At 51.0% G+C, this 23,211-nt stretch overlaps 9 protein-coding genes across 9 annotated transcripts; 7 read left to right on the forward strand and 2 right to left on the reverse strand.

Moving 5' to 3' along the window:
* Positions 1–36: 36 nt before the first annotated feature.
* BDW74DRAFT_187487 (cellular morphogenesis regulator DopA) lies at positions 37–6,132 on the forward strand. The gene is made up of 5 exons (XM_073731496.1): positions 37–230; positions 302–2,825; positions 2,885–3,114; positions 3,170–4,638; positions 4,692–6,132. Exons 1-5 carry the CDS (start codon positions 140–142, stop codon positions 5,952–5,954), a joined length of 5,577 nt encoding a protein of 1,858 aa, XP_073587925.1. The 5' UTR covers positions 37–139; the 3' UTR covers positions 5,955–6,132.
* A 17-nt stretch (positions 6,133–6,149) lies between these two features.
* On the forward strand, positions 6,150–7,074 carry BDW74DRAFT_146166 (uncharacterized protein). Its single transcript, XM_073723295.1, has 3 exons — positions 6,150–6,384; positions 6,455–6,560; positions 6,636–7,074. Exons 1-3 carry the CDS (start codon positions 6,221–6,223, stop codon positions 6,717–6,719), a joined length of 354 nt encoding a protein of 117 aa, XP_073587926.1. The 5' UTR covers positions 6,150–6,220; the 3' UTR covers positions 6,720–7,074.
* Positions 7,075–7,216: 142 nt separating this feature from the next.
* Positions 7,217–8,149, forward strand: BDW74DRAFT_174409 (putative HIT finger domain protein; the record flags this gene model as incomplete). The annotated part of the gene is made up of 1 exon (XM_073728026.1): positions 7,217–8,149. The coding sequence occupies one exon, from the start codon at positions 7,217–7,219 to the stop codon at positions 8,147–8,149; it is 933 nt and encodes a 310-aa protein (XP_073587927.1).
* A 135-nt stretch (positions 8,150–8,284) lies between these two features.
* BDW74DRAFT_78544 (putative glycerol:H+ symporter (Gup1)) lies at positions 8,285–10,554 on the reverse strand. Its single transcript, XM_073733723.1, has 3 exons — positions 10,243–10,554; positions 10,125–10,192; positions 8,285–10,067 (listed from the first exon to the last, which is right to left on the reverse strand). The coding sequence occupies exons 1-3, from the start codon at positions 10,502–10,504 to the stop codon at positions 8,421–8,423; spliced, it is 1,977 nt and encodes a 658-aa protein (XP_073587928.1). The 5' UTR covers positions 10,505–10,554; the 3' UTR covers positions 8,285–8,420.
* Positions 10,555–12,396: 1,842 nt separating this feature from the next.
* Positions 12,397–13,635, forward strand: BDW74DRAFT_146173 (acylphosphatase). The gene is made up of 3 exons (XM_073723296.1): positions 12,397–13,082; positions 13,138–13,207; positions 13,286–13,635. The coding sequence occupies exons 1-3, from the start codon at positions 13,045–13,047 to the stop codon at positions 13,460–13,462; spliced, it is 285 nt and encodes a 94-aa protein (XP_073587929.1). The 5' UTR covers positions 12,397–13,044; the 3' UTR covers positions 13,463–13,635.
* A 590-nt stretch (positions 13,636–14,225) lies between these two features.
* Positions 14,226–15,860, forward strand: BDW74DRAFT_78561 (alternative oxidase). Its single transcript, XM_073733724.1, has 3 exons — positions 14,226–14,691; positions 14,744–15,034; positions 15,087–15,860. The coding sequence occupies exons 1-3, from the start codon at positions 14,444–14,446 to the stop codon at positions 15,595–15,597; spliced, it is 1,050 nt and encodes a 349-aa protein (XP_073587930.1). The 5' UTR covers positions 14,226–14,443; the 3' UTR covers positions 15,598–15,860.
* A 504-nt stretch (positions 15,861–16,364) lies between these two features.
* Positions 16,365–18,201, forward strand: BDW74DRAFT_78582 (uncharacterized protein). Its single transcript, XM_073733725.1, has one exon. It carries the CDS (start codon positions 16,536–16,538, stop codon positions 18,072–18,074), a length of 1,539 nt encoding a protein of 512 aa, XP_073587931.1. The 5' UTR covers positions 16,365–16,535; the 3' UTR covers positions 18,075–18,201.
* A 541-nt stretch (positions 18,202–18,742) lies between these two features.
* On the forward strand, positions 18,743–22,242 carry BDW74DRAFT_146178 (KAR9 family protein). Its single transcript, XM_073723297.1, has one exon. The coding sequence runs from the start codon at positions 19,020–19,022 to the stop codon at positions 22,041–22,043; it is 3,024 nt and encodes a 1,007-aa protein (XP_073587932.1). The 5' UTR covers positions 18,743–19,019; the 3' UTR covers positions 22,044–22,242.
* BDW74DRAFT_146180 (GNAT family N-acetyltransferase) lies at positions 22,243–23,096 on the reverse strand. Its single transcript, XM_073723298.1, has 3 exons — positions 22,670–23,096; positions 22,500–22,609; positions 22,243–22,446 (listed from the first exon to the last, which is right to left on the reverse strand). The coding sequence occupies exons 1-3, from the start codon at positions 23,061–23,063 to the stop codon at positions 22,255–22,257; spliced, it is 696 nt and encodes a 231-aa protein (XP_073587933.1). The 5' UTR covers positions 23,064–23,096; the 3' UTR covers positions 22,243–22,254.
* Between the last annotated feature and the right edge of the window lie 115 nt (positions 23,097–23,211).

Genomic DNA, 23,211 nt, shown 5'->3' on the forward strand with positions numbered 1-23,211 from the left:
TGCGTGGCTTCACCTGCATTCAACTCAACCATGGTGTTTTCTCTGATGCGATCTATCTCTCAGCTTGATCTGCATGCATGAACTATGATGCAGCGCGCATTACAGCTCTTTGCGTCTCCAATCAACCGACAATCGCAACATGAGCCTCGATCCGAGCTCGTTCCCAAGGTCCAATTCCCCCGCAAGCTCCGATAGCTCTCTGACGCGCTCCCGGCTACGGGGGAAAGAAGGTCTGAGGTCCACATAGCAGCCCGTGCTCTTGATATTTGAGGTCTAACATATATACTCTTCTCATTTTCAGGCTCCTTGAAAAAGGACAAGAACTACCGACGATATGCCTCCAGCGTTGAACGTGCCCTGTCGCTCTTCGACAATACTCTGCAGGAATGGGCCGATTATATCTCGTTCCTCAGCAGGCTCCTCAAAGCCCTCCAGACACATCCCCCAGACCTGCCCGTCGTTCCACACAAGGTTCTTGTCGCCAAAAGATTATCTCAGTCTATGAACCCGTCCCTACCCTCAGGAGTTCACCAGAAAGCACTCGAAGTCTATACCTACATCTTTAATCTGATCAAGCCGGAAGGCCTCTCGCACGACTTACATTTATACTATCCGGGCATAGCTCCGACTCTGACCTTTGCCTCTCTTACAGTGCGCCCGCTATTCCTGTCTTTGGTGGAAACATACGTATGCGATTTGGAACCATGGGCCATCCGACCAGCCCTGAAGGCAATCATTCTGTCGCTACTGCCAGGACTAGAGGAGGAAACGAGTGACGAATTTGACCCTACACTGCGCTTGCTTAATACTCTCCGTGAAATTGCTAGTCGAATGGACACGCAACGGCCAGGAGCGGAAGCAAATTCAAGCAGCCAATATTTCTGGCAATGCTTTTTTCTTGCTTCGATTACCAGCCCGACCCGGCGGCTCGGTATACTGGCTTACTTGAACCGTTATCTCCCTAAACTTGGCATCACAGACCGGAGACCGAGTAGGCAAGAGGAAGCAAATGGCAGCACCATGTCCCCTGAGATGCTGGTGGCAGTGGATTCAGTTATTCTACCGGAACCCGGATTGCTTATTCGGTGCTTTGCAACAGGTCTTACCGATGAGCAAGTCTTGGTTCAGCGGAACTTCCTTGACTTGCTGGTGACGCATCTCCCTCTAAGCTCGCCTATCTTGCAATCCCGAATAACCGAAGACGACCTTCAACGGCTTCTTGTTGCGGCAGCGGGGGTGGTTGCTCGCCGAGATATGAGTTTAAACAGGAGACTTTGGGCTTGGCTTCTGGGACCAGATCCTGTGGGTGACCGTGCTTCTTTTGAGGCACGCCCTTCAACATCTAGCGGATCATCGAAAACCGCCGCTGACAGCCAGGAGCTTTCCCAAAGCCAGTATTTCAGTCGATTTGGATTGCAACCGTTGGTGCAGGGACTCCTCCAAATGCTCCAGAGGAATTCTATTATGCCGACAGAGAAAGCAAGGCCTTTTCGGATAACCTTGTCACTCATGGACCGATGGGAGGTTGGCGGTCATGTTGTGCCTGCGGTTTTTCTACCGTTCATACGAAACATTCAAGCTTACCAGCAGATGGCAGCTAAGCCTCATTTTGACGAGGTATTTCGAAGCGCTATGTCTTTCTTTGACGGTGTGGAAAGTGGTATGATATTCTCAGAGCTTCTCAATCTGATTGATTGGGACATGAATAGCCTTGCTAGTGATTCACCTCGAATACTGGACAATTTGAATCTAGCCCACTTCATTCTGAACCACTTCAATGTTCATGAGGAGGACATGATCTTGAATCACGCCCCGTTGCTTATCTTGGCCGCCTTGATCAAGATGAGCGAGTCCTCCTCGGAAGCCACTGCCTCAATGTCCAATGATCAACTGCGGTCAGTGACGACGGATTTGTCGAAGGTGGTGACTTCTTTGACAGGACTACTCATCGACCGCGCCTTTCTCCGAAAACCAGACTCGAAGAATTCTTCAACGAATGGACACTCGATGCTCGACCGTCCAGGGTCTGCAATCTTGGAGACCATACATCACTTCTATGACCAAAGCAGAAACAGTCTCGATCCGCAGCCGCCTCCTTTTGCGCCTCGAGACCTAGCGGACTTGATCGTTAAGAATGTTTATGAACAGGCAATATCCGCTGTTGAGACCCAGGATAACACTATTTCCATATCAGAAAGACTCCATCTCTTGATCGTGGTGCTGAAGAAGCTTCCGAGGTCGCGTATCTTGCGGGACAAGAGACTCTACCTAGCCATCAGCAACCGGATCCAGTCCGCCACAGTCGAGCCATCAACGGCTTCATTCTCACATATATCCTCCATGTCATCCACAATCACAAGCCTATACTGCACTCACAAATTGGGCTATTATATCAGCTACGAGGAGGTCTCTGACTTGATTCCATCGCTTGTCAAACACTTGTGGCAGTTTCTCTCACCTTTGAGCCCAAAGTTCCATGTCGAGGCCGTTCGCTGCCTGTGGAACTTGCACTCAGTTTCGTGGTCCGACCACCTAGTCGAATCGGCCATTACATCCTTAATGTTTACTTCGCAAGCGCCTGGATCATACCAGCTCTCTTCTGAGGAAGAGGCTGGCAGATACTTTATTCTCTGGAGCCACAGCCATCATGGTACATATGAGCTACCACCGAAGCATCTCCATGACTCTGCTCGCTCGCAAGCTTCTTATCAATCTTCAATGCTTGAACGACCGCTTTTCACTGTTTTGGATCTGTTGTCTCAAGGGTCAACGTATCCCGCCCAGGTCGTTCAAACGTGGCTTCAAGATCTTCCATCGGTAGCAAAGTGAGCTTCTGGACCCTATGAGACGTGCTTTCATCACTGATTTATCAAACCTAATCTAGGGTATTTCGTATCGTCATCTCGAAACTTGAGAGCGTCTTGCAGCACGGAAACCGACTAGGGACATTCGAGGGCAATACTGTTGTATCGCCGGACGACTATGCTGAGTGCAACTATCTTCTAGAGACAATCCACAACGCTCTAGGAGCTCTTACTCACAATGGGTGGGTTGCACTCCTTACACAAACAATGGCGCAAAATAGCAAGCGGCGAGATGCCTCTGCTTCAGAAGGTTAGTCAAACTAGAAGCGTTGAGACGCCATAGCTAACCTTTATTTCGGATTCAGACAATGCCGAAGCCCCGAGCCTTCACTCTATCATATTCCAAGCTTCTTTGAAGGTTGTCAGCGGCTATAAATCTGACACTGCAACTGCGGACGCGGATGAGGTCAGATTACAACAGATCTCCTTAGTAGTCATGCGTCAACTATTACTAGGGCCTGGCGCCGAAGAGCTAGTCGAATCCGGCATTGATTCGCTCCTTGTTGATCGACTTCTACTCACGCTGGATCAGGGCGGTGATGTTGCAATTCAAGCAGCGTTGATTGACACTCTTCTGGCGGTCCTAAAGACTCGCTTCAACCAAGCTTACTTCCCGCTACCAACTCCGAAACCTAGACACCAGAGAGGAGGTTCTCGCGAGAAACTGACAAGCCCATCTCTTTTATCCTTCACAAGCGACAAACCCGAGAAATCACCAATGTTGCCGCCATCGCCCGAGCCTCCTCAACGCCTGCTGGATTGTCTGCTCAAAGGTCTCAGCTCGCCGAAATCGAGGGCCATCATCGATAAATGGACAATGCTTCTCTGTGAAATTCTTCCAATATATTCAGGGTCCATCTTCCAGATTCTTTTGACTTTGGTTGATTGCTTGGGTAAAGAGATCAAACAAACATACGCTAACCTCCAGTCCGCATTTAAGCAAAGAGAAAAATGGCCTGAAGATCGCTCGGAGCAGAGCACCATATCACTGCTCACTGGGTTTGAGACTTGTATTGCAGCTGCCCACGAGCGTCTTCTCATAGAGGAAGCAAACACTTCCGCAGTCAAGAGTCCAGATCAAACCCATGGCTTCTTTGGGAACATGGTGTCTGGCGTTTTTGCATCCGATTCTAGTCATCCGCGCTCCGCTGCCATGAACAATAGACTCACTGTTCTGCTATCGTTTCAAGACGCTGTGCGTCTCTGTTTTTCTATCTGGTCGTGGGGCGCTGCGGAGCGAAATAGCCCTTCTCAAGACGCAGAGTCAATAGCGTCGTTTCAGTATACATCACTGCGAATGCGGAACAGGTCTCGTCGAATACTTGAACATCTGTTCACTGCTGAGGCGCTGGAATGTTTGGAGACAATGGTAGATATGTGGATGAAGTCTGACGGCGACACATCGCCGCTAATCTTCAATCTGCTTCATACTTTGGATGGCTCTCGCCCGAAGATTGCTATCCCGGCTATTTTCAATGCCATCTATACACGAACAAACCCAGCTGCGCTTGACCCTAGCCGCAAGTCGACCATGACAACCACCTTGACCGAGTCTGAGTTGGCAGGGTTCCTGGTGACTTACGCCAAATCCCTTGACGACGATGTTCTTGATGAGATATGGATAGATTGCACAACCTTCCTTAGGGACGTGCTAAATAATCCTTTTCCTCATAGGCAAATTCTTCCACGGCTAGTTGAATTCGCTGCCACTTTGGGCGCAAAGTTGGAGAACACGAACTTTGGCGAAGATCGCCGGATGAGAAAGGAACTGGGTGTAAGTTCTCCACTCCACCTATTGACAAATGGCTGTCGACTAATGAAATATAGGATGTGATTTTGCGCCTTCTAAGCGCGATATTTACAACCAAGCCTATGGGATTTTCGCAGGAGCAGGGACTTTTAGGGCGGGGCTCAATAGACTACGACAGTTCATCTGCAATGCGCATAGGACCGGATGATATGTTGAGTATCCTCGCTGCATCTATGCCCGCCTTTGCAACAACGCTGGGCGATATGGACCGAATCACCACCGCCGTGTCGGGTATATCCACTAACATTATCGGGCCACTCATGCGTGCTCGACTTTTCCCCAATAATCTCAATCACAACTTTATGACTTTGCTGCAACATATCTCCAAGATTCCACAGGCGGCGAAGGTCTGGAAAAAGGATGTGGCTGAAGCTTTCAATGATCCCCGTTTCTTCGGGTCGCAGCTGGACCTTGTAAAGAGCGGCTGGATGGCCCTCTTACGGCAATGGGTCTTAGTTGACAAAGATCGATTATCAGAGATAATGACCCGCCTCACACCACCAGCTACAGCCGGCATAATGTTCGGCGTTGGGGCTTCCGCTGCTCGGCTGGATGCTGATCGTAAAGCTCAATTGAATCTTCGCCGCATAAGTCTACTGGTACTGTCTGCAGCCGAGGACTATTTCATCGCGGAGATGCCGGTCCTCCTGCAAAAACTGGAGGATCTTCTTGGGGCTACTGCTTCGTCATCTCCGTCATCCGCAACAAGGGCAGAAGTTTTCATGGTTCTTCGCGCGCTCACTCTGAAGAGCACGACGACTGCACTGAGCCCATTTTGGCCGTTGATAAACAGCGAACTCCAAGAAGCTATCTCTGCAATCTCGGCAGGAAGCCAGCAAGAGCTATATAATCCATACTCTTTGCTCCAGGCCTGCAAGCTTCTGGACACCCTGCTCGTTCTCGCGCCCGACGACTTCCAGTTGCTTGAATGGCTTTATGTAACTGATACTGTCGACGCCATATACCCTCCAGAGCAATTCGAACCCACAGCACTTGCAGATGAAGTATCTCACAATCTGGGTGTCCGATGGTCTACGTCGTCCGATCCAGCTCGGGAAGCGTCCAGCCTTCACCACGGCATACGGCATCCGGGCCTGACCGCGGACTGGATACGCGAGACGGCCAAGGACGAGATCGTGGATCGGGTCCTCCGATCATTCTTTGATCAACTTAGCATTCATGCGTTTGAAAGCACCTACAGCATCAGCAGCCCGAACTTGGAAGCGTGCCGTGATGATCTGCTGGCAGATTTGTTCAACGAGAGTACTATGGCTAACTAAGCCAGTACCCATTATTGCTATCGGGATATGTATACTATACACTAGAATCAAGATACTATGTGTCCTTCTCTCCATTTGCGTAGAACCTTGGAAGGAGACCTGGTGGTGTTGTATAGAAGGCGATCGTCTGATTGGCCGCTCCGCCCCAACTCCTCCCGCTCAAAACGGGGACCAACAACGTCACTCTTCTGGAGCTCCAACGTCCACCACTTCTTGTAACTCACGTCTTCCTCGATTATATTTCCTTGTGAAGAAGATACAGAACAATGTTTGTCAGCGCGCGGCGGGTAATTCCCGGACTACGGTCTATCATCACGGCGCCAGGAGTCGCGTCAACGCGGAGATGCTTCTCCAACTCTCCCTTCATGAAGAACGCCGCCTCTACGCCTCCTCTGCCAGCCAGAAAGCCCGTTGGAGCCTTTCGCGGAGGGTAATATATATCCTACTGCCCGATACAATGTCTATCTGTTCCACGCGTCGTACTAATGCCGGCTATTCAGTTTATTTGGCTTCCTCACCGGTTCCGTTGTTGCCGGTGCTGCCGTCTACTACTATATCCTCGCCGAGTACAGGATATCAAACAACATGCTTACTGAAGATCTAAACGTATGCCTCTGTCTTTCAATGCCGTCGCATTGCATTTTTGTCACCTGAAGCTCAGCTCAGCGCTAACTGTCGTAGGCTCTACAAAGCGCAACCCAGAAGCTCCAGACTTACATCTCCGAGCTGGAAGCAAGGGTGGACCAATTGCACAAGAAGAAATGAGTGACTTCAATCTCGTTTCACTCATTGACTTGATCATTCGCATTGTATTTATCGTTCCATTCCTCTTCATTTGATGGAGTTGAGTCTTTCTACATGCATTGCCTTTCATTGTCATCTCGAGTGCTTCTTTTGTTTCGTACAGTCGTACTTACTCTGCTCCTGAGACCCGCTCACGGGAGTATCGGATAGTTGAACCCACTCAGCAATTGAGCCGTGTACAATAATATCAAATACCTGCTCGTCTATTCGTCAAACATACTGGAGTATACTTGTTTCATAACCTGTGGATAGCTTATTAAGCTGGGTGTACAATACATGCACTTCGAGTATCTATGCAAACAAAGCAAATACCCACCCCCATTTCGTATCGATAACAACTCGAGCCCTTCCATCTCCAACTCCAAACAGGAACCCTGATCAGATATCATGAATTCTCTATAACATCGCCCATACATTTCTTCCATCTCTCTCCCAATCACCCAGACGCGAAAACCACAATGTACCACGTCGAAGTCCTCCCAAACACCTCCGGCAAAGCCTCCCACGCCACACCAGGCTGGACCTACGTCCCCGATAAAGGCTTCGACCCAGCAAAAGCCGCCATCGCACCCACAACCGGCCGAAAGCGCGGAATCCGCGACCCCTCGCGAACAGACGTGTCCTCACGCCAAGCAAACGCGATCGTCCGACATCTTACAGAACTCGACCGGGAGAACCACAAGGATGCGGCCATTGCGATTCCCACAAGGAAAGATTCCCAACCTAGGGAGAGTGCGACGCGCGGGACGAGGACAAAAGTAACGTCGAACGTCCGCCGCATCTTGCAGTCGCAGAAGACATTTCGGAATTATCTGGATGATGAGGAGGCCGCGTTGGCGCAGGCTGCGTCCGCGGGGGGCTCGACGGCAGCGCAGCGGGTGCCTGCGAGTAGAGTCACGAAGCCTTCTTCGTTATCGCGCCGGAGTGCGACGCCTGCTTCTGCGACGCCGAAACCGGATTCTCGCGCGAAGAAAGATATCCCCGTTCGGTTGTCTTCCCAGAAACCATCTGATACCACTACGTCTACATCCACTGAAGCTAACGCCGACGCCGACGCCGACGCCAACTCCCAATCTCAACCTCCGCCTCAACCAGAAGAAGAGCATGACCCGAACACCCTCATAAAATCCGAACATGACAACGACCCACTCTTGAAATCACACATCCCGTCCGCTCCCTCAGAACGCCTCATGCGCGCCCTTCTAGCCGAGCCTCCGCTCTCATATAACGCGTCGCGCGCGGGCCCGCCCTTAACGGGGAAGGCTCCGCGGCGTTTTTGCTGTATATGCGGATACTGGGGCAAGATCCGGTGTCGCAATTGTCACCAGCGGACGTGTGGGATCGAGTGTTATAAGACGCATGAGGATTCAAGATGTGGGGCATTCTTCTAGAATCACTATGAAGAACTCGTTATGATATGTTCATTCGGAGAAGTTGGACCTGCATTATACGGAGTACCCCATTGCGGAGGGTTGTCAGTTGTAAGCTTGGTCGAGAACCATGGTCAGTGCCCAACGAAGGTCTCCATGAGAAGGACGATGCCTGTAATACAATGTCAAATAATGAATATACCCGACATCTAATGGTTTAGCTAGCGACCAATTAATCTGTATATTATATGTATATCGAACGAAAACATTCACCGGTTCACATAGGACAGGATCAGCACTTCATGCGTATGCCGGCCCGTAATTCCTCCTCTCGAATCTCAAACATCACCTGCACACCAACGAATAGCGCACCGCAAGCCGATACCAGATATACAAGACCAGCGTAGCTGCCCAACAACTCCGATAGCAGGCCCTTGATCCCATCCAAACCAAGTACAAACCCAACGAGATTGGCAATCATCATCATGAGCACATTGCCAACCGCTCCAATACCGCAAATGAAACGATAGGTGTTCGGTCGAGAGCGCCATCGGCTGGGCGGGAATAGCATGGTGCCGATGGCTTCAGGTAAAACGAAGAGGGTGATGAGCCAACCCCACATCAGGAGGCGGAGGTTAATGTCATGCCAGAGAGCGATGAAGGTGAAGACAACGAGGAAATTGAAGATCTGGCGAGCTTTGGCGAAGAGAGGCGACGATGGTCGCTTAGTACCGCTTGTTGATGCTGCTGGGGTCGTAGCTGAGCGATTGGTACCACCACCTAACGGAACGTAGAGGTAGCGGATAACCCAACGGTTGAGAGAGCGGTGCCAGCCGCGCCAGAACGCGAACGCGGAGTAGTTGTTCGAGACGCAGCGGACCATGTTCTCAGGCGGGTCGATGCCGTCAACGAGGGCCCAGAGGCGGAAAAAGCGCCAAGGGATAAGAAGTTTGAGCCAGACGATGTGCAAGTTGAAGAAGGAGAGCATGCTGAGTTGGGCAGGGGTGTAAAGCGACCAATCCGGCGATGCCTTGATTATTGCAACTGCATAGATGAAGTGGAGGATTAGCTCCATTGACAGCAGGGTTAGGAAGAAGCGAGTCCCATAGAGGATTGTGCGGGTTTTCGTCAGCGACTGCGGTGCGTATCTCTGCTGGGATATGTAGTCGTTGAAGGTCAGGATGGGACCGGTTAGGTATAGAGGAGAGTAGAGGATATAAGCAAGGTAATTCCGGCCATTGAACGCAGACTGTTCAGGTGAGATCTTGACGCGGTCACGCTCTGAAAGCGCTGCCGGATCGAGTTGTTTCTTCTTATGGTCGTCAGAAGGTTTTGCTTCGTGTATGTCGACAAGACTTACTTCAATTGGGCTGCTACCAAAAGAGTCCAGGCTCCAGTAGTAGTCCATGTTGAAACTGATCATCCGTAGGATAGTAATCTTGAACAGAACCTCCCACCGAGGCATTAGACCGCCACAACTGTCCAAGTGCTTCGCCCATTCCAGAAGAGCTGACTTGTGATCAGGTCCGTCTGCAGCCGCCGCCCAGAAACCGATAACACGCGCCAATGGATATCCGCCGCAAAACTCATTGGCAAACAGGGTCCCTATGCTGAAGCTCCAGGTAGCCACTGGAACATACTTCCGCGGAAGGCATTTCGCGATCTTGTAGTTTAAATAGAGAATGATCAAAACCTTGATGACTGATATTCCATGGAGAGCTGTTATGAACACCAGAGCAAAGCAGTAATCGAACCGTATACGTCGAGAAGCGCGAGCGTCTCCCGCGGCGGCGAGAGATGTAGCATTATTCGCAGTAGGCACATTTGAGGCATGTGTAAAGTGTTCGTATATGCGCCGAAGGGAAGGGTGAGCGACGAGAAGAATGAGGAGGTAGGGGATGTTATCACGAAAGCCCGAATATTGCGCGTCGGAATTGTCCTGCGCACGGACTGTGTCAGTTTGAACCCCTATTGATACTAAACAAGCACGACTCACGACTTTCCGTCCAGGAATCCAACCAGGGGATAGCAGGTGAGAATAGGTGGAGTAAGTGGGATGCGATTCTAAGGCCATGTATCAGCTCGGTTCTAACAACAAGTCCAGACAGGCTGACCTTGCGAGACATTAACCACGGACTTGAACATCAGCGGCACTGCCACAATGAAAATCACGTAGTAGACGTAATATTCGAGAGTTCCCCATCTAGAAGGAGAGGCGCCGTTGGCGACGGCATTGGAGCGGGCATCCTTTGCAAAGCTGGATCGCGTGTCTTCAGCGGCGACCTTAACGGGGACGTTGGCGGGGACAGTGAATCGTGTGTCCAAAGTATCGAGCGAATAGAGCCGCCGGAACCAGGAGAGAAATGAAAGAATCATCTTAGCACCAACATATCTTGGTCGGAGACTGCCAGACGGGAGAGCACAAGGAGTGAGGGACATTGATTGCGGAGAGATCGAAGAAACGAGGATCAGGGGCGGAAGGCCGAGAGGCCCACTCAGCTTTTACACATTACAACCAACCACCATCACAGGCGCGCTTGATGGCTTTGGAAATTGTTCTTCGATTTGACTGACTTATATAGATCAAGGAAGTTACCAAGGTCTCTCTAGTCGTTACTGATGCCAGCTGTCGTCTTCATCCACCGCATCGCCTGTTTATCCACCACATTCTGTTGGGACTAGAACCACCTGCCGGTCAAAGCAAGAGATCTGAAAATGAGCAATGGCGACGAAGTAACCCTCATCATATACTGAAGAACTAAGTTTCTAGAACGGACACCACCAGCAACTTCATTATCATTGATGCTATGTCCTGCGGCCAACCCTCCCTTCTTGCGAAACGGTTCTTGTGCGTTCTCATCTAAACGAGGACCCCTTCAGAACGCTTTGCTCTGTTCGCCTCTTGTAAATCGGGCTTACCGGGCTATACTCGGTTAGATTGAAGATTATCTTCAGGAACCGGATTAGAGGTATATAAAAGCCCGAAATCCTCATCGAGTTACAGTCCTCAGGCCTGACACAAACCTAACTATACATACGACGATCCTGTCAATGTCATTTCCATCTACCAGCCAGTCGAGTCACTGGCAAAGATGGCTTTTCATCGCTTCCCTGTACCGCTGCTAGCACGTTGGGAACGCGCCGGCGGCAGACGTGGTAAAGGAAAATGCAATGGATTGTGGGGAAACTATAGGTGAAAAACGTGGATCAAAATTCTTCTTCACGATGAGATCCTTAGCGTAAGGATTACCGAAGCTCGTTGATATGCTTAAGCCACTTAGATATGATCCGCACCGACTTCGAGAAAGACTGGCTATGATGAAAATCAGTGCGTTTGCTCTGAAACCCCAGCAGATTGTCACTATACCAATAGGACTGCTTGGAGGACAATTAAATATGGCCGCATGGCGTCTACTGGAGCCATTGATATACGTGGAACACGGGGTTGATGAACCTTGGAACCACAAAAGCCTTGATTCATTGAGAGATATTCATACTCATCTATGTCATTGTCGCTTATTCTTATAGACCGTGTTACATAAACCATACAAGGACTAGGATTCCTTAGATAACCAGTCTTATGGATTATGGTAATATATGGGTTCACCTCGGAATCGAAAAGCACTACTAAGGTACATCGGGCTTCTACATTGACAAACAAATCTCTTTCGCAGGATCGCGTGGAGCGCTAGCTAGGTACTATGCAACCAACCCAGCATTTGCTTCAGTGGTTTTCCGTCTGCTCCTGTCTTTGGCTCCATATATATAGAGTCTTCTGCTAGATATTCCTTGAAACCATTTATCTACGCACCTACCTTGAGACCCAGCCAGAACGAACTGCAAGCATCACATTGGTGGCTCCAATGTCACACAGCATGACTCCACCGACCCACCTTAAAACGCCAAGCAGCGGCCCGAGCAGCACTATACCAAAGAGCCGCAACAATAGATCGCTGACAGTTTGAAGCTTGACAGATTGAACTTGGGTCATTGGTGCGGGAGCCTATCATAGAAAGGACGTACTGAGGAGTGGGCCAGAGTGTGGAGAGGTCTGAATGGCGATTTGATCAACACCCCGTCCGCATTGGCTGTTTGAATGCGGAAAGTTGCCGTACATGACCCTACTAATCAAGCGATTGGCATTCAAAGTTCAAAGACTAACATCTCTTCGTCCTTGACTGAGAAGAAGGCATTTTTCACTACGAAAGAGCACCATTTCTTCTTGAGAAAAGATAGTACTAGCAACCGAGGCAGCGTGGTGTAATGGGCTAACACGTCTCTAACCATGTGCCGCTTCCAGAGTTGATGCAGATTCGAATCCGCCGCTGGCAGACTTCGCCGTAACTGGGGGTCTTCGGTATCTTTTTGCTCCACGCACACGCTGGCTGCATTTGTTGCTTCATCATGGACCCTTAAGATTTTGCCGCTGATCGGGCAAGATTTTTGGATCCTTCATTCAGCAAAGCAGGATAGGAGCAGCGATTGTACCAGCATCTAGCACTGGGGCCAGGGTTTGAAGCCCAACAGCTGCAACTAAGAACAAAGAAGTGTGTGTAACTGATTATTCGGATGCAAGAAGGAAAAGATTGAAAGGTTCCAAAGTGGGCAGGGCAAGGTTTAATATGCAGCTCGCTTGCAACCCCGCAGTGGACACTTGGGCGACCTCATCCTCAGCCACACTAGACTGCTTTCGGAACCCAGGCCCGCCGACCATGATAACAACACCCCTCTTACTACTTTACTGCCAACAACCAATATATCAGAAAATACCATGACAACTCAGAGGGCATGTCCATCATCTGATGCCTGTGTTACACGTTCAAAATTTTGATGGTCGCGCTAACTCTTTCTAGATTGCGTTCAAAGTCCATGGCACCGTCCAAGGTAGGTATTAGTCAAAACTTCATTACGTGAGGATGCCTAACGATTTACTTTCTCAAGGTGTCGGCTTCCGGTATGTATCTTCTCTATGAGCCTCAGCTGATGCTAACCACGTCATGCCATTATAGCGATTACACCATGAAGCGCGCTGCAGAGTACGGTCTAAACGGCTGGGTAAAGAACACAGATTGCGGGAGGGTATGCATTTATTTCCTAATCATGACCAATTGTCGGCCCATAGTGTTTCATCTACCAAAGCACTAATTACATGCGAAGGTCGAAGGCGAAGCCCAAGGTCCCGAAGAGACCATTCAGAAGTTCCTCAAGGACATCAACAATGGTCCGCGACATGCACACGTCGTCAAGCTAGAGCAGAAAACGCTTGATGCGAGAGAGGGCGAAGGACAATTCGGGCTCAGGAAGACGTCCGCCACCACCTTTGAATCTCTTTGATGATTGAATGTACTGTAGTTTGTACATTCGGCCACACCGACCACCACCTAGTCTACGCTGTAATTATGCATGTCTAAGAATAACTAAACCTATCCGCTCTAGGCGCTTTCAATTCCCGGGATCCCGGTCCTAGCCAATCCCAAGAAATTGGTCAAGCATTAGCGATCACTGCGCCTTCTACAGCCTCAGGAGTCTTTTTCACTGATGTCAAACAAGGATAGGCTATGCAAACGCCGTTCACCAGATCCCGAGTTTTTCTCGGTCTCCCTTTGAGTCATGGCTTAGTTGCGTCCCGGCTCCCTCCGTAGTCACATGGCGGACAGGGCGCGAAACATACTGTATTTGGCTGACGCAGCAACTTTTCACACCTCAGCAAACAGAACTTGCAATACAGCATTAAAACAATGGGAGAAGTGTGTGATTTGATTCCACTTCGGTTGAGCATAACTGTCTCTTATACATTGATATATCTGAAAACTGTAATAATCTTGTCTTCTGGCTCAATGGTGGATGCAGTATACACAAGGGTAACGCTCGGTAAGTTTAAGACGCCTGAGATACAAGGCCGAGTGCCAGGAACGAATCGGTCCCAATTGTCTGGCTCATACTCCGTAGATTGAATTCTCGAGCCCCCTTCCTTCGCAGCCACGGTGCAACAAGGGACGTCAGATCTGTATTCTCCCTTCGGTGAATGAAAAATTTTCCAATGGTCGACCCGCGTGTGACTCCTGTATGCGGGTACCCAGCCCTAAAGGTCCCGATTCTTGCCTTGCCTTTGCCTGAAACTGTGATTCTTGGAGGATTTTTTTATAGTGCTTTGTACTTAGCTGGTAGATATAAATACGAGAGGACGTTGCGGTCCTGGTCAGCTCCTTCCTTTTACTCATAATCAGCAACAAACAGTTCCACCAAACATTGAACAGTCTCAACAATTGACAACAACCTCACAGCAATCCGAATCTTGACCTCAGTATTGCAGTCATGAATTCGATATCAACTACGACGCCAATTAGAGTCGCTGCCATGCAGTTGACAATGCGAATCTATACGAGGGGCATGGCAACCACTGGGCTCCGGTATAGCAGTACGCTCCTCACCAACAGATCCTACCATCAGCCGACTGGGAAACGGCTCATGTCTTCAACGCCACAATCGCATATCAAAGAATATTTTCCTCCCCCTGATGCACCGAAGATCATAGAGGTGAAAACGGCATGGAATCATCCTGTGTAAGCCATGGACTGTCCTCTAAGAAAGGGTGGCGCGGCTGACTGAGAACAGTTACACCGAGGAAGAGATGCGGCAAGTCACCGTCGGCCATCGCGAGGCGAAGAATTGGTCCGACTGGGTCGCGCTGGGGAGTGTCCGTGTCCTGCGATGGGGCATGGACCTGGTAACAGGCTACAAGCACCCATCACCGGGCCAAGAGCACATCAAGAAATTCCAGATGACGGAAAAGGCATGGATAAGAAGATTCGTCTTCTTGGAGAGTGTCGCTGGTGTACCCGGCATGGTTGGCGGTATGCTAAGGCACCTGAGGAGTCTTAGACGCATGAAGCGAGATAACGGATGGTAAATTGATGATCTTGCCTGCTTGCCATAGTTCGAATGCTCACTATTACAGGATCGAGACTCTCCTTGAGGAGGCATACAACGAGCGAATGCACCTCCTTACCTTCCTCAAAGTCGCGGAACCAGGTTGGTTCATGCGATTGATGGTCCTCGGAGCGCAAGGAGTATTTTTCAACGGCTTCTTCCTTTCCTACCTCGTCTCGCCACGAACCTGCCATCGTTTCGTCGGGTACCTCGAAGAGGAAGCTGTACTCACTTACACTCGAGCCATCAAGGACCTCGAGAGCGGCAGGCTGCCGCGCTGGGAGACGCTAGAGGCTCCGGAAATCGCTATCAAGTACTGGAAGATGCCAGAGGGTCACAGGACCATGAAGGACCTGCTGTTGTATGTCCGAGCAGATGAGGCAAAACATCGTGAAGTCAACCACACCCTTGGAAACCTGAAACAGGCGGTCGACGTCAACCCTTTCGCAGTCGAATGGAAGGAGCCATCCAAGCCGCATCCTAGCAAAGGGATCAAGCACCTGAAAACCACCGGCTGGGATAGAGAAGACGTTGTTTAAGACTTGACTGTTGGCATTAAATTGTGGTTTCATGAAGCGTCATCTGCGGAATCGGATGGACGGGTTTGCATACTTCCGCGACATGGTCAAAACGGCGCAAATTGGATGGGGCTTGAGCATAGCATGGCGAATATCTCCTCTCTTTGATTTTCCTTCTTAAGAATATTGATAGATTGTTCTCGAAATCAGATCAAACCGTTTAGCATGACCATGACCCCGGCGACGTGGATAGACCAAACAACACTAGACCCAATTGGGAGAACAATATCCGCGGCCCCGGATGATGGGTCTCTGCTGTCACTGAGTTTCTTGCCGTCATGTCTCAGAGTCAAAAATATCCGTTATAAAGCCAACCCTTCGTGTTTTACCTAATAATGCAAGCTGATATGTCAACCGGGTTGGTGCGGCCTGCAAGACGCGATGCGGTGTTCGTCCACCTCGCGTGGCGGGATGGGGACATGGGGATCAAGCAGATTGCACGGCATATCCTCCGTCAGGGGCATCGGGACGAAACAGATCGAAGAAGCAATTAACGGTCGAAATGCCGACGGCCAGATGTTTCTTTTTAAAGCACTCCTCGCATCCACAATTCTTTGACCACTTTAACAAGGCGCGATGGACGTTGAAAAACAGAGACGCTACTATTGAATAGTTGACCCGCTTCCCCTTTAGTGCCGAAAAAGAAGCCCAGGAACCCCCCTTTCGAACGTCTCAAGTTTGTTCTCGCCTGCAGATCCGTCACGATCGCCAATTTCGTTGTTCGTCTGCCGAGGAAGCCGTCCTTTAATTACTTACTTTAACCGTCATTTCTCCCCCGGTGACCACCTGTCCTTCTCGTCAATCGTTATCCTACGGTATATACAGCACGGTCACAGCCCGTCTACACGTATCAAACGTCTACTACTGTCATCGTATGAGCCGAAACATACTGCGTCGCAATGGAGGATCCCACCGCGTTTGATGCTACAGCCCCTCCCGTCCGAGACTCCTCGCCCTCGCCCTCCCTCTCTCCAACACCCGCAATCTCGTCTTGCCCATCACCCGTCCGTACGTTCTCTACAGTCTCTTCGTTATCAGCCTCATCTGCCACCTCCGCAGATGCTAGGTCTTCAGTGTCGGTCTCCACACGGAGACGGGGGTATATCCGGCCTCAGGGGGCGGAATTCGCGGACTCCGCCAAAAACCGGGAGAGCGTCATGAGTCTGGGGAGTATTGCCCACTTGCAGTACTATTTCGCTCGGACAGGTCTGCTGGACGGCAAGGGCGGCAATGCACGGGAATACAAGAAGAAGAGGAAGAATCCGGATGACGCCCCGCGGTTACTCCTGACGCCGAATGCTCGCTTCACCGATGATCTTTCGATGAGCCCGACGGAGGAGGTCAATACCGATTCAGGAGAAGATGCATTCGATGGTGTCGAGGATGGTGATGAAGTGATGCTGCCCCCTACGGTCAGCACTTATAGCGTCAAGACGCACCATATTCCACCGCCTCCAGATCTGCTGCAGTTGCGGCGAGACCTTCTGAATGCAATATATAAAGCACAGAAGGAAATTGACACGGTATCCAAGGACCAGCCGTCTCCGGACACGCTTCCACCACGAATTGATATTTCGCCAGACGGCGATGCGGATTCAGAGGGTAACTCACAACGACGGGCAGATTTGGCTGCAGCTCGGCAGAGCTGGGATGAGATCAACGGTATGCGCATTCTGGACGTCGTCACGCTTGCAATTCGCGCAGCAAAGATATACTACACCACCCACGAGTATCCGGAGCGGTTGGCATCCATAAGAAGTGAACGCGAGATCAGGCAGGATCTATTCAATGTCCTTGAGGTATTGAAGCGATGGGCAGGGCGCAACTTCGAAGGCGGCTTTCGTGAAGAGGAGAAGAAGGCTGTTTTAGGGTGGATGTCCGACGTGCGCGATATGCTGTCGCAAGAGGCGCAGCTTGAAGACGCAGAAGTGAAGGAGCGGGCGTCATGGACCTGGATTGAAGGTGACTGGACCGGTCGGGAACGGCAACGGGAAGAGGCATTCCTGGCCAGCCTGACAGGTCCGGACTCACCACTACCAGCGTGGGCGGAGCCCGAAAATGGCTCACTCCCATCTGCGATGCTAGAGCACTTCCGCGATGGCCGCGACCTGATTCGGATCCACAACATAGCCGTCCGAAAATCAAAGCGACCTTTTGGCGAGATCAAAACCTTTCACGAAGACGTTGCCAAGCCATATAGGCAAGCCGATAACCTCCGATATTGGATAAAGGCGGCTGAACTCCGATGGGAAACGAAGCTCGAAGTGGATGTGATGGGCGTCGTCTACGGCAGCAGTGACGAAGCGTGGCACCAATTCGACAGAGCCATTGCGGCTTGGTGCCAGTTCGTCCGGGGTGAGCTTTCGCAAGACCTGCGGGTCTTGAGGAGACGGGCAACTGCAGCTAGCGTTGACGGACTGCTCGTAAAGACCTCATGACAACTTTTGTCGTAATCTACTTCTTTCACGGCGCGTGTCTTGGATGGGAGTGTTTTTTTGGGACATGTTCATTGGGACCACGTATTTTGATTCAGGATGACGTTTGTTTGCAGTCCACACTGCCTGTATTTGATACCCCTTACTTGTCGATGACAGTTTTGGCGACGAGAATTCGGAGTTTGAGTTTGCACCTCGTACATTGTGCTGCATTGCATTAGTCGGTGATTGGTCGATTAGATATATACATCATAACGATGTTTACGGATGTCCTGAGCCACATATTCGCTTCTTGTGTCTCGATTCTGGTAGCAAGGGTAGAATTACATGGGATTGTGAGTTCGGGGAGAAGGAGTTCCTTGGGAAAGGAATGCCTGGGCCTGCGCTACCAAGAATGCTCCCTGCCACAAACCCTTGAGATAGAATACAATAAAGCAATAATACAGGAGCACCGTCTGAAGTAGAGAAGGGGAAAGCTAGTGGCCATAAAGCAGTCCCAAAGAAAGGAGCTGATCCCCTGAATGGACCCTGCGGCAATTGAGAGCCACTATTATTGGGATCCGGGCATTTGGTGGTGGCGATCAGCAACTGAAGAACTGTAAGGAAATGGTAATTAAACGATAGGAACGGCTCTCTCTCCGTCTCCTCTCTCTCTAAACTTTCTCCTGCAACTCTCCTCTGCGTTCCGGATTCTGAGTACCATGTAGCCCGCTCGTTTCAGCTCAGAAAGCTCAGAAAAGAACAGCTCATCCACAGCTAGAGTCATCACCCCACTTCTACTCAGACAGCGACAAACATTCTTATAGGGGCCGGCATACTTTGGGCAACGACGCATTCTTCACCCAACCCAACTGCAGCATAGCGTGTCTCACACCTTCTCTTCGTTTCCCGCTTGAGTTCTCTAGCCCTCCAGGTTCTCCGGGCTAGAGCGGGCGTGTGGCCGTATCGATGCGTGCCATCTTCAGTAGCACTCACTCCTCGGATACTGCTCCAGACACGTCCACGTCCGCAAACACGTCGCAAGCTTCTCCGCCGCCACCACCACCACCTCCTCTAGTCTCCATATCCTCTCCGGATGAGTCGGCAACACCACGTCGGATCAAGTCGAAATCCTCGCTACGAAGTATCCGGAGCATCGGCAGCAGCAGTGTCCACGACGACGACGGCGATGACCCCCAGTCCCCGAAGTCTCTCATCCGCCCTAACATTCTCCGCCGCCTATCGCCCGGCTTGGCCGCACGCGTGAAGCTACTAGACGGAAGCTCCAGAACAGCATCATCTGCCCGCAACGCCGGTGCGGTCGGTCGGATTCCTGAGGAGCAGATCAAGGAGTTGGATAGTTTACACAAGAACGTCTCGTCGATCAAAGTTGAGAAGAAAGGCCGCGCGTGGAATGGGATCTCATTCACAAACAAATCACAAAAGCAACAACAAACACAACAGGAACCATTACCTTCGGAGGTACCTGAACCACCGGTCGCGGACCCAACCCCGGCATTGGATCAGGGCGCCTCATTTGAACATCTAGAAACAACGGAAGAAGAGGTGGAAGATACACCGACAGCTATGTCTGTTGTTGAGTCTGCTCCGGTACCGTTGGGCCCAGAAATTAGTGATTCTAATGTGGAAGACCAGAACGAGGGCCCGACAGATTACGAAAAGTACATCCAGAAGACTAGCGAGCTCGAAGCGACCGGCGCACCTCCCCAGCCTCCGAAAGACTCCCCTCCAGTCCAGTCGAGCGCATCATCTACCAACCAGTCATATTTCAATCCTCACGGTCTACAACGGACGTCGTCAATCTACTCCAGTACCAATTCGATCTTCTCCTTCTCCCGATCCTCCTTCAGCAATCAGATTTCTCAGCTCACGTCGATCGCCCTACCGCAACCCTCGTCGCTTGAAGCTAGCATCGCATCGATAGCGAACGCACCGGCCGCAGTAAAAGCTTTGACCGGTGCCGCGGAGCAGATTCAAATATGGATTAGGAAAGCATCTAGTGTGCTTAGCGGCTTGGATGCGGAGGATGATGTGGTCTGGGCCGCCGCCGCCGGGCGCGAAGGTCTCGATGGCGTGGACAAAGCAATCACAAAGTTCGAGAGCTTGGTGAATGTCTACGTCGAGGCAATCGAAGATGTGCAATTGCGCGAGGACATTGCCAATGTCACTACCGAGAGCTTAGAGACGATTGTTAGCCAGATGGACATCATCCTACAGAGCTGGGCCAAGATAAAGTCGCGGCTCCGAGCAGTGAAAGAGCAGGTGGAACTGGCTATGGAGTGGGAGGAGTTATGGAACAGCGTTCTCGGTGAAGTGGGCGAAGAAGTCGAGGAGTTGGAAGGATTAGTATTTGAGATGGAAGCAAAGCGACATTTCAACTTGGCAAACGAGGACACTACTGGACTGGATATCAACGAACTTGAGACCATCGTGGAAGAGACACCTTCCGGTGGCCGAATGTCGAACAAGCGTTCCAGTATGGGACCCTTGTTTCCTGCGCCCCCTGCTCTAGACAAGCCGATCATCCAAACCCCACAGGACGATACGAATCATTCGAACCTTGTGGAGCTTTTTGCCCGCCTCTCGCCGTTGCGCGCTTCGCTTGATTTCTTGCCTATGAGGCTTTCCATGTTCCAGTCACGCGCCGAGAGGGTTTTCCCATCCGCTTGCACAGAATTGTCAGAGCGCCGCGACAAACTTGAGAAGGACTACAAAAACCTGCAGATGGATGCTGAAACATTGAGGAAAGAGTTGGAGGAAGACAGGTGGATCATGGTCTTCCGGAATGCTGGCTCTCAGGCACAGAAAATGTTTGAATCTGTTGAGAGAAGTATCTCAAAGCTGCAAGAGGGTATTGAGACGGGCATGCATCTACACAACCCTGCAGGCATGACTAGTCGAATTGAGAGCTACGAGGCCAAGAAGCAGCACTACGTCCCAGCAATCGAGCGAGTACTTACAATCACCCAGAAGGGAGTCAAAGACCGACTAACTGTCAATGGCGAGATACTGCGGCTTCTCGCGAACATGGCATCCAAAGTCGACGCCTTGAGCGCCAGCATCAGGGTGATGGACGCGTCGCTCGAGGACATTCAAGACTTCAGAGCACAGCATATGCGTGATTCCATCTCCACCGTTCTCACGCTAGACAGTCCGGCCACGGGAAGTCTTGTTGACACCCCAGGCAGCTCCCCCGCATCATCGGTCGTCATGACGCCTGCAAACAAGACCAGTCGACGCGGCAGTTCCGTTGGCTCAGCTGCTCGGACGTCCACCGGCCGCCGAGTTTCAGGACTGCCGCAGCTCGCCTCTAATATGACTGGCAGAAAGTCCAGCAACCCCAAGATTACTCCTAAGACTACACTAACGGCCCCGTCACCCACGCCAGCTGCACGAAAAACGTCACAGCCTGCACTCTCACCTGCAATGCTTAACCGACCACGATGGAATATCAGCACCAATACCAACGATCTGGATGTGGGACATAGGTACAACAAGCCTTGGACTCCGGCTGTGCGCAAACCAGTCGCAACCCCTCATAAGACGCGTCCTTTATCGACGGTTCCTCCCCGGAACTCCTCAGCGTCGCCTGTACCACCCTCCACCAGGTCTACGAGTCGTATATCAAGTCGCTTAGGCTTGCGCAGCCCTGGTCGCACGGCCTCGCCGTCGCCTGGCCGCTCCATCCTGGATCCTCCTCCCTATAGCAAACTCCGACGTCCTCCTGGAACGGAAAATATGCCTAACGCGCCGCGAAGCCGCCAAAGCTTCGCAGGGACCTCCTTCAGTCGCAGTGTCTCTCAAGATCAGGGCCGAAGTGACAGCCCTACGAAGGCTGCTCGGCCTGGGACAGCCCTCGGGCACTCAGGGAGCCGCCGCATCAGTCTGCTACCTTTGCCGCGAAACCGCAACAAGGACAATACCCCATCAACACGAAGCAAGCTGGCGGAGCGACCTCCCTGGCGTGGGTAGTGTCGAGCGCCTACCACATTGTCGATACCGCATCGTCTATCATCTGCTGTGTCAGAGTCCATATTTTCATCTTCCGCCCTGTATTATCTTATGGTCTTTCGAGTTGCCAGGTTGCTTCGATGATTCCCCTTTTGCAGAGATACCTACCAGTTATTTAGCGCAATGTATACTTCATATTTGGTGCATGGAGTTTTCCTCATTTTATTTCAAATCAGGCCTTGTTTGCTACATCTTTTTCTACCAGGTCTTTTCCAATAATCAATGCATCAACCAAGGTCTCACTATTCGCCAATCTTGCGGCTCCCGGGACACGTCCGATCACGCTGAACCCAAGCCTCTCCCAGATCTTGACAGAAGCAACGTTGTTCTCGAAAACAAGGTTGAAGACGGAGTATTTGTAGCCCTGTCGCGTACTTGTCAGCATGAATCCCTTGAGCCCCGAATGAGATAACATACCAACAAAGGCGCAAAGTGCAGATATGCCTTGCCCATCACCATGCCCACGCCCTGATTCCTCGCCGCATTAGTCGTCAAGAAGCCTGCATTGCAGACATGCGAGCAGCGACCTGGTCTCGTTAGCCAGACCACCCTTCTCAATCTCGACAAGAATGTATGTAAAGACATACCAGGATAATTCGGCTTAACATAAAACGTCCCCAGACACTCCTTCTCCCAATCCCTCTCACTCTCAGCACTCAACCCCTCACCATCCGGACCATCAAGCAGCGCCACAACCCCGAACATGCCAAACCAGTACTCGCCGAACGCCTCGAACTTCATCGGCGTTTCCATAGGGTACGTGCATCCTCGCTCAATCTCGGCGCTGAACTCGGCGTGCAGGAATTTCAGTAGAGATTGCGGCAGAGACGAGGAGCCGTTTGTAATGGGGTAGAGGGTTACATTTGCGCCGGCCTTTGTGGTGCTTTTGAGGGGGGTGTTGAGGGCAGATGATTTTAGCGAGAGGAGGAGGGATTCTGAGGGGGCGATCTTTGTGGATGGATCTTCGAGGATAGAGGGCATTTTGATGGGATTTGGGTATGACTGGATGGTTGAATGGTTGTTTGCTAGAGTGAGGGAAGTATATAAGGCCAGGATGTCAAGCGTAGGGCGTGGGATGAGGGTTTATATGCTCCAGTTTCTCCACTTTATTTTTTGGATAACGGTTGGA

This window comes from Aspergillus multicolor (assembly GCF_047715735.1).
Source record: "Aspergillus multicolor strain CBS 133.54 unplaced genomic scaffold BDW74scaffold_3, whole genome shotgun sequence".
Classification (NCBI taxonomy): Eukaryota; Fungi; Ascomycota; class Eurotiomycetes; order Eurotiales; family Aspergillaceae; genus Aspergillus; species Aspergillus multicolor.

Bases quoted from the DNA above. Each gene is read 5' to 3' on its own strand.
- BDW74DRAFT_187487 (XM_073731496.1), top strand. From the start codon at position 140: ATGAGCCTCGATCCGAGCTCGTTCCCAAGGTCCAATTCCCCCGCAAGC. The intron at 231-301 runs GTCTGAGGTCCA...TCTCATTTTCAG, and splicing joins CCGGCTACGGGGGAAAGAAG to GCTCCTTGAAAAAGGACAAG. The intron at 4,639-4,691 runs GTAAGTTCTCCA...AATGAAATATAG, and splicing joins GGATGAGAAAGGAACTGGGT to GATGTGATTTTGCGCCTTCT.
- BDW74DRAFT_146166 (XM_073723295.1), top strand. From the start codon at position 6,221: ATGTTTGTCAGCGCGCGGCGGGTAATTCCCGGACTACGGTCTATCATC. The intron at 6,385-6,454 runs GTAATATATATC...CCGGCTATTCAG, and splicing joins GTTGGAGCCTTTCGCGGAGG to TTTATTTGGCTTCCTCACCG. The intron at 6,561-6,635 runs GTATGCCTCTGT...TAACTGTCGTAG, and splicing joins TGCTTACTGAAGATCTAAAC to GCTCTACAAAGCGCAACCCA.
- BDW74DRAFT_78544 (XM_073733723.1), bottom strand. From the start codon at position 10,504: ATGATTCTTTCATTTCTCTCCTGGTTCCGGCGGCTCTATTCGCTCGAT. The intron at 10,193-10,242 runs GTCAGCCTGTCT...ACATGGCCTTAG, and splicing joins CGTGGTTAATGTCTCGCAAG to AATCGCATCCCACTTACTCC. The intron at 10,068-10,124 runs GTGAGTCGTGCT...GTCCGTGCGCAG, and splicing joins GGATTCCTGGACGGAAAGTC to GACAATTCCGACGCGCAATA.
- BDW74DRAFT_146173 (XM_073723296.1), top strand. From the start codon at position 13,045: ATGCCTAACGATTTACTTTCTCAAGGTGTCGGCTTCCG. The intron at 13,083-13,137 runs GTATGTATCTTC...ATGCCATTATAG, and splicing joins TCTCAAGGTGTCGGCTTCCG to CGATTACACCATGAAGCGCG. The intron at 13,208-13,285 runs GTATGCATTTAT...TTACATGCGAAG, and splicing joins AGAACACAGATTGCGGGAGG to GTCGAAGGCGAAGCCCAAGG.
- BDW74DRAFT_78561 (XM_073733724.1), top strand. From the start codon at position 14,444: ATGAATTCGATATCAACTACGACGCCAATTAGAGTCGCTGCCATGCAG. The intron at 14,692-14,743 runs GTAAGCCATGGA...GACTGAGAACAG, and splicing joins ACGGCATGGAATCATCCTGT to TTACACCGAGGAAGAGATGC. The intron at 15,035-15,086 runs GTAAATTGATGA...TCACTATTACAG, and splicing joins ATGAAGCGAGATAACGGATG to GATCGAGACTCTCCTTGAGG.
- BDW74DRAFT_78582 (XM_073733725.1), top strand. From the start codon at position 16,536: ATGGAGGATCCCACCGCGTTTGATGCTACAGCCCCTCCCGTCCGAGAC.
- BDW74DRAFT_146178 (XM_073723297.1), top strand. From the start codon at position 19,020: ATGCGTGCCATCTTCAGTAGCACTCACTCCTCGGATACTGCTCCAGAC.
- BDW74DRAFT_146180 (XM_073723298.1), bottom strand. From the start codon at position 23,063: ATGCCCTCTATCCTCGAAGATCCATCCACAAAGATCGCCCCCTCAGAA. The intron at 22,610-22,669 runs GTATGTCTTTAC...TAACGAGACCAG, and splicing joins TGTTAAGCCGAATTATCCTG to GTCGCTGCTCGCATGTCTGC. The intron at 22,447-22,499 runs GTATGTTATCTC...AGTACGCGACAG, and splicing joins TGCACTTTGCGCCTTTGTTG to GGCTACAAATACTCCGTCTT.